At 40.0% G+C, this 12,900-nt stretch overlaps 1 protein-coding gene across 1 annotated transcript in view; it reads right to left on the reverse strand.

Annotated features, from left to right (window-relative positions):
- Window positions 1-11,219: 11,219 nt before the first annotated feature.
- Window positions 11,220-12,900, reverse strand: part of LOC126567842 (uncharacterized) — a 238,417-nt gene continuing 236,736 nt past the window's right edge. The window contains exon 8 of the mRNA XM_050224156.1: window positions 11,220-12,888. Within this exon, the coding sequence (XP_050080113.1) occupies window positions 11,257-12,888 (1,632 nt within the window). The 3' untranslated portion in view covers window positions 11,220-11,256. The remainder of the gene's footprint in view (window positions 12,889-12,900) is intronic.

Here is a 12,900-nt window from a genome sequence, read left to right on the forward strand (position 1 = left end):
TAAAAAATGGGAAGATACCAATCCTATGATCAATCAAGGCATTTGCTTTACACAATCCGATATATTGATATTTAACACACAGAAAAACGAAAATGATGAGGTAGTAGCAAGAGAATGCAAAAGAATGCACGCGCGGCACAGTGGGAAAAGTATGTTTTTTGTTTTGTTTTTCAAATCTTTGTAGTGCGTGGAATAAACAATCGAGCGGGTAGTATAAACGGGTGTGTAGTATACAACTAAACGTGACTATTTTGGTTTGAAGTTTCGAGCAGAATGTTTCAATATCGAGTCCGCAAACGCCAATACACTGAAATAGGAAAACGAAAACAAAAAAAAAACCGGTACGCGGGCGCTACACAAGCATAACGAACACAACCATCATCCGCCGTGAGCAGAACTCTCCCATTCCTATTAATAAAGCACAAGTTCTATAATATATAGATGAATAAATAATTATGGTTTGTGTGGTTGCGTGTGTGTATTTTCTCCTTCATTGCGCTGTATTATAGGCGGACAACAAAGCCCCATAGAGAATGACAGGGGAAAAGAGAGCGAGAGAGAGCAGGAAGGAATGGATTAAATGGAACCAACGAAAAGAGAGCAAAAAAAAAAAAATTAAATAGAAATTTGAAATTAATTGTAAACAATTGCAATCACTTCCATTTCTTGGTGAAATGTTAAACAAAAACAAATATTGTGAGCAACAAAGAGAGTGTAATTTTGAAGATGAGAGTCAATAAATGTTCATAAAGATGATACCACAAGAATGAAAATGAGGACCAGCAGAAAGTGGATTCTTCATCATGGTAACTCAAAAATCTAAATAAAAGAAAAGTCTCGTTAAAAAAATGTTAAAAAAGACATGGAAGTTTTGAATACAAATAAGTCAAATAGGAAAGCTAATTTGAAAACATAAGTTCAAGCTACAGAAAGTGCATAGAAAACATGAAATTTACAAAAATTACTTTCTTGTACATGAAGCAGTTTAGGGTAATCATTTTGCTAAATATTTCTTTTACTGTGGAATTTAATCGTTTAACTTTGTTCTATTGATGAATGTACCTTTTGCGCTTTTTTAAACTGTTATACAAGTGTTGCAAATCTGTGTAAATATATAAAAGCTCTTTATGGTAGCGCATTTGTTAAGAAACAAAAGAATTACAATTGCAGCAACAGTTGTGTTAGGCTATATTACAACACTTCCCCCATCTGATTTTTTATCACAGTGAAATTGCATTTTTTATTTATATCCTAGTGTAACGGCTTACCACCGTACTGTCCAATGATATAGCATTAGTTAGCACAATTTTTATACGATAGCAGTGAAATAATAAGAGTGAAACAGAGAAGAAAAAAACACAAGGAGCAAAGTAAAGTAAGATAATAAACACACAGTGCAAAATCGACCATTAAGATGTGTTTAGTGAAACAACTTATTATTTCACCCCCGCTTCAACCATTTGTGAAACATCGAAATGAAATAGAGAACAAACAAGATGTAATCGCACAAAGAAAATCTAAACGAAAAACAGATACAGGTAGCGGAAATTACACAGGGAAAATAAAACTACTAAAATGTGTCGAAAGGGTATATGTGTGTGTGTGTTTTATAAAAATGTATAAATTATGCCAAATAAGAAAATATTACAAGAAAAAAATACAATCGTTTCACACACCACTTGAGCAAAAATATGCATAAATACACGACGTACAAAAAAAAAAGAAAGGCGACAAAACGCACTCAGAGAGACACACACATGTAAAGAACCAATCAAGACACTGCACTATAAACAGTAGATAATGAAGAAGGCAAACAAACAACAGAAGAAACTGCAACGTCGGGAAAAGGCAAACTAGCTAAAGCTAAAGAAACAGATGGAAAGAGTGAATAGAGAGAGCCCCCAGCAGACACACACAATCGAGAAACTGGACGACCCAATTTTGTTTTCTCGTTCAATAGTTTACGTAAACAGCGGTACAGTTTGTTTGTTTTATTAATATTACAATGAAATTACTAAACGCTTTTGTTGTTTGTTTTTCATCTGAAGTTTTTCTCCTTCTGCACTTGATGTTTTTATGTTGTCTAATCTTTTTATCCTCGTTTTATTTTCTCTCTTCCCCATTTTCTGTTAGTTTGCTTTCATTTACACACTTTCACCTTTTTGTCAATTCCCATCTTACTTAGTTCATTCATTTGCTTTCTACTAAAGGGAGGTTAAGTTTTGTGTTTGTGAACTTTTTTTTTCTCTCTCTCTCTCTCTCTCTCTCTCTCTCGTTCGATTTGTTACTTGTTTTACTGTTGTTGTTTGCAGTTTTGCAATTCCTATCGTACCCTCATAGTAAATGATCGTAGTATTACAAAGTAATAAGTAATAGTTTTGTATTTGAATAGTATAGATAATATTAACTATGTAAGTGATTTTCTCATTTCCTTTCATACGCTTCTTCTTTCACGCCTGTCTGTTACTAGAACTGTAGTTTCCTTTTTTATCAAATCAAGTTGATTCACTTGAGGGGGGATTTCTAATGATTGTGAGAGTTATACGAATTGAAAGGAGATGTACCATCTGCCCCGTCAGAGTATGTCGTAAAAACGTTCCAAATTGTGACTATTTGTATGCTACTCGTTCTAATTTTGCACACCAGCTAAGATACAAAGAAACGTTCGCTAACGGGGAAAGTGTAAGCTACTACGGTGAGGTTTGCTTGAAATCGGTTTTACTCTTTGAATGTTTACTAAGTGAACGATCCACTACGGCAAATGTAACACGCACACCAACGTCTACACCTTACTGGTGGTAAGTGTGTGCATAGTTTAATGTATGTTTGGTACATTTAAACTGCACCTTAATAATCTTGACTTTATCTCGTCTACCCGACGACATACGGAGCATTGCAAACTAGTAGTTGTAGTAATGGTTGTAGTAGTATTTAGTATTGATTGTTTGTTAGTTGGTAAACATTCCGAGTTTCGAGTTCCAGTCCCTATCTCTTCTTTATCTCCCCCTTTTGCGTGTGCGAAATATGGTCTAAACGGTCTAAGTAGTTTCGAGAAACGGTGAAAGTATGCTAGAGAGATTACAGTAGGTAAGTAACATTCTTCCCTAGCGGCTAGCGGTATATACTGCTTAGAAACGGTTATTAGTACGAACACTGGAACGAGTTAGAGTAGTAAGAACGATTTCGAAAAAACCGACTACGAAACCTAACGGCACTAGGAACAGTTACTATGACAAAATAGGCCGCAAAAAACACACACACCCTGCGGACGGTGGTTTTCAGCTCCAGTTTCCACCTTGTAGTGAACGTTAGTCACCAGTTTTGCTTTTGCTGCCCTCTACTTTTTCTCACCTTTGCTGTGTAACGCTTGGTAACGCTTCGTTCATATGCTAGTATTTTGTTGTTTTGTTTTACTCTCTCTCTCTCCCAATTATTTTTCTTTTTTTTCAATTCACTTTACATTCTTCACCTCTTGTTTTGTTTCCTTGTGCAGCTTAAAACAATGCACAATGCTCTTCTCACACCTTACGCTTTCAATAACAATAGGCACTTGCATGAAAAGAATTTAATAAGACAATGATTTCTCCCGAAAACAAAAAATTCCTACGTCTTTGGTGTGCCCCGTTCTCTCTCGCACAAGTTGCGCAGTTTCTTCCTGTGCTTTTTTAGCATAGTTTAGGGTTCTCAGTACATCCTCACTGGGAGTTGTTTTGGCCTACGGTACAACGACGCACCATCGACGGAGCGGAGTACAGCAAGGAGAGGAGAGTGACACAGGATGGCAGAGAAACGGGCATAGCTTTAGAAGTCTTCGATTTAAAGTTTAGAACATCTCCCCTTCCCTCTAACACCCCCGTTTTCCCACTCCCTTCACCCCCCCAAAAACCTCTTAAAAACGAGCCTGGCAATTCGAGACACTGACGTAACGAAATGGTCTAATGAGATGATCGATTTTGCCCTCGGGATTTTCGTTGCACTCACCAAATGGTTTAAAAACATTGATTGTAACACCTTGTATTGTATGTTAAGACACACAGTAAAACTACTTTGTTTGTTTGTTCGGCAAAAAAATGGACGCTGAGTTTGGTCGCTCCTCATTTGTGTCTGGTGGTAGTTTGCTTGCCTACTTTTTATCAGATATTAGACGGTAAACAATAGTTCTACGACGCATCGCGCTTGCCTTAAAGGGTTCGGATTTTTCTCTGGACGGATAGTTTCACTGTTTCTGATGCTGCTGCTGGTGTTGCTGTGCTGGTTGTTTGGTGTTTGCATAATGGGCAACTACATGTGACTTGACATATTTGCAACCGGTACGGGGAAAACATACACAGTAGAGACGACGTGATTGAACTCAAGAAGGACGAGGAGAAGAACCATATTATCAACCAAAACTCTACCGCGATTTTTTTTTCCCTTTCGACGACGAACTTCAGGAAAAATATGCACTTAAAGAAAGACAAAGTATGTGCTCTTCACACTTTGTTAGTGACTAGTGATGCTATAAAGCTACAAGTCATTTGACCGTTAAAGCCCGTGTATAAGGTGGGTGCTGAGTTAGATGGATCATGTACAGATGAGTTTTATCCTTGCCTTGGCCTTTCATATCCATCACGCATCACATTATTCTTTTGACAGCTCTTGAAGCCGCTGTTGCTATGCAATTACTAAGCTCTGTTCGTTGCCATAAATTATACACGCTTTTATAGCTACATACTACCTAGACAGCTAGTGGCTAAGGAAACGCTTGCCCTGAAGCGTTATCTTTCTGGGAAGCATTTTCACGACAAGCGCTGTTTCTGCATATATATATGTGTGTGTGTGTTGGCTTGGGATTGTACAACAAACGCTGACGTTTTATGGTAGGGTTAAATCTTGAAGCGATAATTCAAAAAAAAAAAACCTTTTTTATCTGAAAAGCATTCCTGTATCATCTGTTCAACCTTATTCCCAAGCAAATGTTAGTTAAGTCGGGTGAAAAAAAAAGTCAAACTAAACAAAACTGCGAACATGGGCGATCGAAATCGAAAAATCGATTGTGCAAACTAAAGAAAGAGTTAAGTAAAACAGGAGAGCATAAACAGATGTAGTAGCATAAGTTCAGTAGCACCGGACGCTGGTAGCAAAACGAAAAAAAAATGCCGGGTACCATGCGAAAAAAAATTTAAGACAAGTGGATACTTATAATTAAAAACACAAAAAATTCAAGATCGCACGAATGTCCACCGATTCGATGGCAAATCGATATCGATCGATAGTAGCAATCAGAAAGCATGTTTTAGAAACGATTCATTTCTCTATACAAAGCGCACTAGAGTACAACAAATATGGATCGATATTGAACTCTCCACCGGTCATGTCAAAATTACAGTGAAAACGTTACAGTAAAGCTAAACATATCTGGGACTAAAATAGTTATAATTCCACCGAGCAGGGTTTTTTTTCGATTGACCACACTGCAACAGGCATCAGCGAGCGTTTCTCTTTCGGGCTTTTAAAATATGTTCTCAAATCAACAAGCAACGTATAAAATACAGAAAGGGGAAATATAGGGATGTGTAATAAAATGAAGAACAAGCCAGCATACCTTCCGCATAACTGCTAAACTGATTAACTTGACTCTATACACTGACTGACTGATAAGTAGTTAAAAAAAAATAGGTTTACAGCTGGGTAGGCAGGAATACATATTGATACACGGGCAAGAGTACAAAAATAGCGGCTAAAGTAAAGGTGTTTGGTATGTCAGGAATGGGGGGAGGACTTGCTTTGAAATCTAGCTTACATATAACGATAATATGCATTCATCGGCTCAGTAGTAGTAGTAAGAGTAGTAGCAGTAGTAGTAATAGTAATAGTAGTAATAGTAGGCTTATGAAAGTAGAGATATATCTATGTAATGCGCCATTTATAAATTGATGTATTAACAAACTCCCGTACTTTTTTTTACTTATAACAAACAAAGCAGTTTCATTGTGTACGTTTTTTCAAAATCCGTGTACTGTGAGGATGATAAGTGTCAGGCATTTTTGAATTTTCCCCCCTTTTGAGGTGAAGTTTACTTTGCATTGGTATGCAAATTCAAGCGTTTGGTTTTAATTTGGATTCATTTTTTAAAAACATACATACATAAGGTGTCCAATTTATTTTGAAAATTTTTAACTGTTTTCAATGGTGAATGATTTATATACGAAATGTGTAAACATGCTGCAGTTGAACAACAAAAAAATCGATTGGCAATATACAAACAACCATCACTACCTAAACAGCCCAAAACCGTAGCTTTATGATCTAGAAATGGCATGTGATAAGCAGAAAAAATGAAACCGAAAAGAAAAACCTTGTAAGCATAATTGATCATAAAGTTAACAACTAAAAATGAATGAAAATAAATAAAACTTGCTTCACAAAACGTAGATAAACTTAAAATTTTGAAACCAAAATCAAAAGCATAAAGCTTAAAAGATGAAAAACAAATTAAATTTTCAGAGCAAGTTTTGCAGTATAATGTAAACAAAGTATACAAAACAGCAATCAAATGAGAGAAACTAATACTTCAACCAATGTGGTCAACTACAAAGCAACTAAAGAAATTCAATTTTTTGCGTGTTTTTACTTTCGCTTGGTGCAAAAAAAAAAAAGGCAATGGTGTTTGATGAGGCGAACTAAAGAAATAAGGACTAATTAATGTCGATATATTTATAGCCACAAATGAGTTAAAGAAAAACAACAGTTGAGCGGTACATTACAGTTGATGGAAAACTAAAGGCTCAGCTTAAACCCAGTTCCCAATCCCTCGGGTCCCTCCCGTCTTGCGTGCACCCCCCCCCCCCCCCCCCCCCCACTCAACGCATGCCCCCGTGGGCAAAAAACGCATGGTTTTGTATAACACTTAGTAGCACACCAGTTTCCCTGCCCCATTGGCCAATCCCGCCTTCCCTCTATCGTTCCGGCGCGTCTATGGTATGGGTTGCAGGTGTGTTTGTGTCTGTATGGTATGTGTAGGTGTGTGGCTTTTATATTGTATTCAAATAGCATACAGCAATAGCATTCGGAAAGGCCAAACTAAAGAACCGCACACCTCGTTTTGGGCTAAGGTTAAGGGTTAAGTGTCACGTGTATTTATAAGGTCCACGTTTGTGTGTGTGAGTGTGTATTTGTGTCTGAGTTGATAGTTATGGAACTGTTTTCTTTATGGATAACAAAACAATACAGGCACATTATGCTAGGCGTTTAAAAATTTTACAATTTGTTGTGTGTGTGTGTTTTTTTTTTTGCTTGATCAACATAATGATGGAAAACATTATTTGCTTGTAATGACACTGAGCGTCTATTAGGTTCGTCTATTTGTAAGTAGTTGTTCACGGCTGTATACTTGCTGGCTAAGAATACACAATAATCATGCAGTTAATGGGAGTATGCGTAAAATGGCTTAGATTGACAAGAAATACAATTAATTAGCTGGGGTTTGTGTGGTAGCTACGATATACTACCCAACAGTTAAATAAGTACACGGGAAGGGCAGGTTCGTGTTTGTGTAGTGCAGCGGTAGTACACAGTAGTAGGCAGTAGTTAGTGTGGCTGATGGTAAAAATAGCGGCATAGTAGAGATAAGTAAGGTAAGATATAGTAGTAGAAAGTTTACCATAAAACAAATTATAGCAAGGGTGTACGGTAAGTGTAGAATACTAACAAACCGAGTTATACCAACATGTGTTGTTTATGAATTAAAAAAAAGTACTAGAAACGGTAGAAAATTGCTATTTTAGGTAGTTGATATATCGACAAAATTTAAATGTTTACTTAAAATCAAATCGAAATCAATCACAACAGTTGTACATATTTTAATGAAATTTTTATAGCAAAGTTTATAGCAAGCTAAGAATCAATTCCACTGCGTGTGTGTGTAACAAAAGCCAAAAAAGCATGAACAATCCCTTTCATATTTTCCATGCTTTTTTTTCGGTTGCATGTGTTGTTGCCACTTTTACTTGGCTATTTTAGTTTTCTGTAGTTATGTGTCGGTTTTAGTCACACCCTACCAACTAGCAAGCAAGGTTTACAGGTTTTCCATTAACTAGCAAATAGTAGTATTTGCGGCCAGTGATACGATGCTTGTTCTAATTCTTCTGTGCGGGTGTATTTTTGTATGGGTTGTATGTGTTTGTGTGTGTGTTGTGAGTATAGGCCCACGAGTTTATACTAGTGCGCAGCAGGAAGGAGGTTCTTGTTTACTTTTCCTTTTCGTTTTATTTACTTCGGGAAAGGGGCTTCCTACATTATTACTCCACCAAGTGCAATAACGATAAAAACGCGTTGTTTTGCTGTGTTTTGTATTCGTTGGTTATGTTTTTTAAACATCAAACGAATTTAGCTTTTTTTGTTGTGTGGATGTGTATGTGTAAGTTTGTTTATGTGTGTTTGTGTGAGAGAGAGAGAGAGAGACAGTACGTACGCAGCAACCATTACAGATAAATTCACGCAATCGCAAATTCTTACGAATAATTTTTATGAAAAAGAAATAAACAAAAACAACACACTCGCTGTAGCTTTTTCCTCTTATTACGCTGGGTATTTTTTTTGTTTTGTTTTGTAAAGTACGAATCATACTCATATTACACAAACTTGTACTCTATAGCTAGCGGTAAAAGTAGTGGTAGTAGTAATAGTAGTAGTATCTGGTAAAAAGTTGACACAGCAGCTGCAGTAGTAGTGGTGATAGTAGTAGTAGCAGCAGCAGTGGTAATAGTAGTACGGGCCGATAATGATTGTAACGCTTTAAAGAGGCCGCAACATTTAGGCGGGTTTTCGATTGAATTTGCTGCTTCTTTAATTACCTGCAGCGCCCTCTACAGTAATGGTGATAGACACACTTATTGACACGCACACCGAGAGAGTGAGAGTGAGAGAGAGATAGTGAGTAGACATGTAAAGAGGGCTGTATGCAAAATGTTTTGGAACGATTATTTAATTTGTTTTCCGACGATGCTACGACGACCGACGATGCTACTCAAATGGTGACTTTTGGTGACGGGTGGTACTAGCCAAATGACACAGGTGCCGTGTATTGGTGTCGCCTTTCGTTCGCTTCTTCTAGCACAACCATTTTATAGTGGACAAACACACACACACACACACTCGTACTTCGGGAAGTCAATAATCCTTTCGAAGTGCTATCTTAAAATTGTTTTGTTTAATTTCTGCTCCTCCCAATTAGAAGTTGTCACTCGATAAGTGTATGGTTGATTTGTGTATTGAACAAATTTCTTTACGTTACGTTGTGAAAAGAGAAAACGTAAGAATTCACAAAAAAATCCCGAACACACTTACGTTCATGAAATGCAGTTTTAGCATAAAGATGTAACGCACAAAACAATCAACTAGTGCTCTTTTTTATAGCTCCTATTACAAATTAAACAAAACGAACAAACAAGTTTACTAACTAAACACTGTTGACGCTAAATAAACTAGAGATAAATTCATTTTACATTGCAAACGAAATCCTTTTTAAGTAGGATATTGAAAAAAACAACAAAACGATAAGGATTAGGTGCACAGAACAAACAATTAAGGTCTATTATTGACAAATTGTCTAATTTGTAAGTGAAAAATCATTATTTTTCACTACTATGAACATAGGATGCATTTTAAATATTGCCAGACCAAATACACAAATCCACACGTTCACAAAACAGAAAGGAACAGCATCGATTTACGTTTCTGAAACGCTATTCGATTGGTTTTCTTTTAATATTTTTGTTTCTAAGATTTCTTATACACTACGCTACTAAACTGGGTTAAAGGGGGATAAAATGTTTAATCAACACGTTTTAACAACACTTGTTCACACACTTGTTAGCACAAATAGTAAAGAGGAAGGAGCGAAAACGAAAAATCACTATCAAACAAACTCTAGTTTGATTATCATGTTTGCGATTATTTATTTAATATGCATTAAGGATGAATACGAGCAGAACTGAATAGAATAATCAAAATGAAATATGCAATAATTTGCTCTACTATTCATATGCATACACACTTGTTTGCTACTCGTCGCTTGTTTACTCGATTTTAATACGATTGTTAAGGATTGCTAATTCTCGAAGAAAACGGTACTACTACACGCATTATGGCATAATATTTTACTATAATTATAATTACTAAGAAACTCGTTGCGTACTATCGCGGGGTCGCATGAAGAAAGCGAATCCGGCTACGATTAAAATGGGACAAGGATCTGGATGCAGACGAAAAGCGAAGGAAAGCTTGTTTGCTTGGTTCATCTGCTCCTGCCCGAATGTTAGCCGTACATTTTTATAGCACTGTTTGAATGTTAAGTGCACAGCAAACAGTACGGCTTTTCTGATTTTATCGTCGTGCGCTTGCAGCAAATCAAGGTGGGGCAAGCTTTAGCTGTGGGTGTGTTGGGTCGGCAAGCAAAATCTAGTTGGACAAGCATGCGTTTTCGGTGCGTGTGTAGGGCACACGCACCGTATCAAATTTGCAGCAGCGTGGGGTTTTCTTTTATGTGAAGCTATCACAGTTGTTTCAATATGATCTTAGTATCTTCTTACAGATCACGACCCGACGATCGTCCATTTTTTGTTTTCGAGATCACCTTATCTTTACCCTTCACTATCAAGTTAAGTTTTCATTGGTGTGTTCTGTTTGCTTATGTGTGTGTGAGTTTGTATTTCATTCAAAGTAACCTCTCCCGTCTCGGGGGGATACCTTTTTTAATGATAGTGAAAAAGTAAGATGCGCTTCTCGCTCGCAGAGGCACTGATTCTTGTGTGTATGTGTGTAGTAAAACGTTTTTATATATATATGTTTTCTGTTTGTTTCTTCTTGTGTCAAAAACTATTGTTTTCCTTATCTTTTATACGAACCCCAATCCCACTCCCCGTATTTGTTTCTTCTTATTCTTTACCGCTCAAATATAGTTTTCACTCACACACACCTCACCACAACAGATCTGCCCTCTAAGAGGGAAGAATATTCTTTAAGATAATGTTGGTGTGGTTATCTGCGCGTGTGCTTGTGTTTTTGCGTGTATAAGAGTTTACTAATTTGATGGTACATTACGGTGCTACAAGCTAAAGTATGTTTCGATTTACCGTGTTATGGCAATATTGTATCTTTAACGAGCAAACCCAGGTTTACTCCTCGTGCCAGGGATTTACAAATCTTCCCTGTCACGCATAAACACACACACACATACATTCGTACACGGACTTTTCACGGGAATAAGCCACTAATTTAGGAGGTTTTCATTTTCTTGTACGGGTTCAGCACAACGGCACTGCCAGCCGCCGGTGCGCCGGACACTTGCGGCACGGGCGTCGGGATGGCGGTCAGGTTCGAGGGAATGCCTGCTGCCTGTGCCATCGGAAACTGGTAGCCGGCGGCGGCTGCTGCAGCAGCGGCCGAGAACGCAGCGCCCGGATACATGAAGCTCTGGTTCATGAGCTGCTGCTGCGCGACGGCAGCCGCCGCGTACGGATTCGACCCGAAGCCGGCCGGCATCTGTGGACGGAGGAACTGTGGGTAGGCGGCACCGGGCTGCGACATGATCGGTGGCGGTGGACGGTTCGTCAGTGAAGGGGCGAGCAGTGTTTGCTGTGGAGTGGCCGCCGCAACGGCTACCCCCGGTGTACTAAGCCGGGCGGCTGCCTGTGGATAAGCGGCTGTGGCTGCGTTCGTTGCCGAGGCGGCCGCAGCTGCTGCAGCCGCGGCCGCATACTGTTGACCCGGTTGTGGCAGCAAGCCACCTTTGTTCAGTGCAACGCCGGTATATCCGAGTGCTGTCAAGGGTTTGCCGGTGAGCGCATTAGAGCCGCCGTGAAGCTTAAGGGCGTAGTTCTTGTGCGCTACCTCCTTGGCCATGGAGGCCGCATCGGTGTAGTGAGCACCGGCGGCCGATGGGTATTGGGCAGCGGCAGCAGCCGCTGCCAGTACAGCATTTTGGTTGGCGGCTGCCTGTGCATGCACTGCATGGGCATGCTGGGCGGCTGCAACCTGAGCGGCTTGCAAGTGTGCCTGCATTGAGGCGGCCTGGTGGTTCGAGTTGGCCACCGCCGAGTATTGCATTAGCGGACTAGTTACCGGCACCGAAACGGCCTGTGAAGAGGAAGTGGCAAGCGTTTGGGCTAGTGAGGCACCACTACTACCGGCAGTCGTGGTTGTAGTGGAACTACTCGACAAGGCACCACTGCTCGGAGTGAGAAGATCACCACCGTGCGAGTCTTCCTTTTCAACGCCCGCCTCCTTCAGATCGGTCTCCGAATGAACCGCCTGTCCATTAGCCGCACCACCGGTCAAATGACTCATCGAGCCACTGAGCGAAGCCATCGACTGTAGTGACATCGATTTGGCGAGCGGTGCATTTTTGTTGCTCATCTTCGGACTGTTGTTGTTGAGCATGCTGGCAACGCTGGTACTACTACCAGCCCACCCACCCGCACCCGTACCACCAACCGAGGTGACGATGGCGTTCGTGCCACCGGCACCGCTCGTGGTGTAGTACAGTCCCCCGAGTAACATCGACGACGGGTTGTAACCGGCGCTGCTGGCGGCTATGGCAGCGGCAAGGGCGGCACTACCGGCACCGCCTCCACCACCGCCGCCGCCGCCACCAATACCACCACCACTACTACTGTTGCTGCTGCTGTTGTTGACCAGACTCGCGAGATTATTAGCGATTGGGGTTGCTGTGGAGGCTGGTGGAATATAGGTAGCGGCGCTAGAAGTGGTACTAGGGTACTCACATGACACTGGCACGAACGGCTGCTGTAGTTGCATCAGCTGCTGGTAGGTGGCGCCCGGCTGGTAAACGGGTATTCCGGACTTTTCGCCAGCCGATCGCTTGAACGGGACCATACCCGGGAACGCCTGTGTCCGGTG

Source organism: Anopheles maculipalpis, chromosome 2RL, assembly GCF_943734695.1.
Source record: "Anopheles maculipalpis chromosome 2RL, idAnoMacuDA_375_x, whole genome shotgun sequence".
NCBI classification, from domain to species: domain Eukaryota; kingdom Metazoa; phylum Arthropoda; class Insecta; order Diptera; family Culicidae; genus Anopheles; species Anopheles maculipalpis.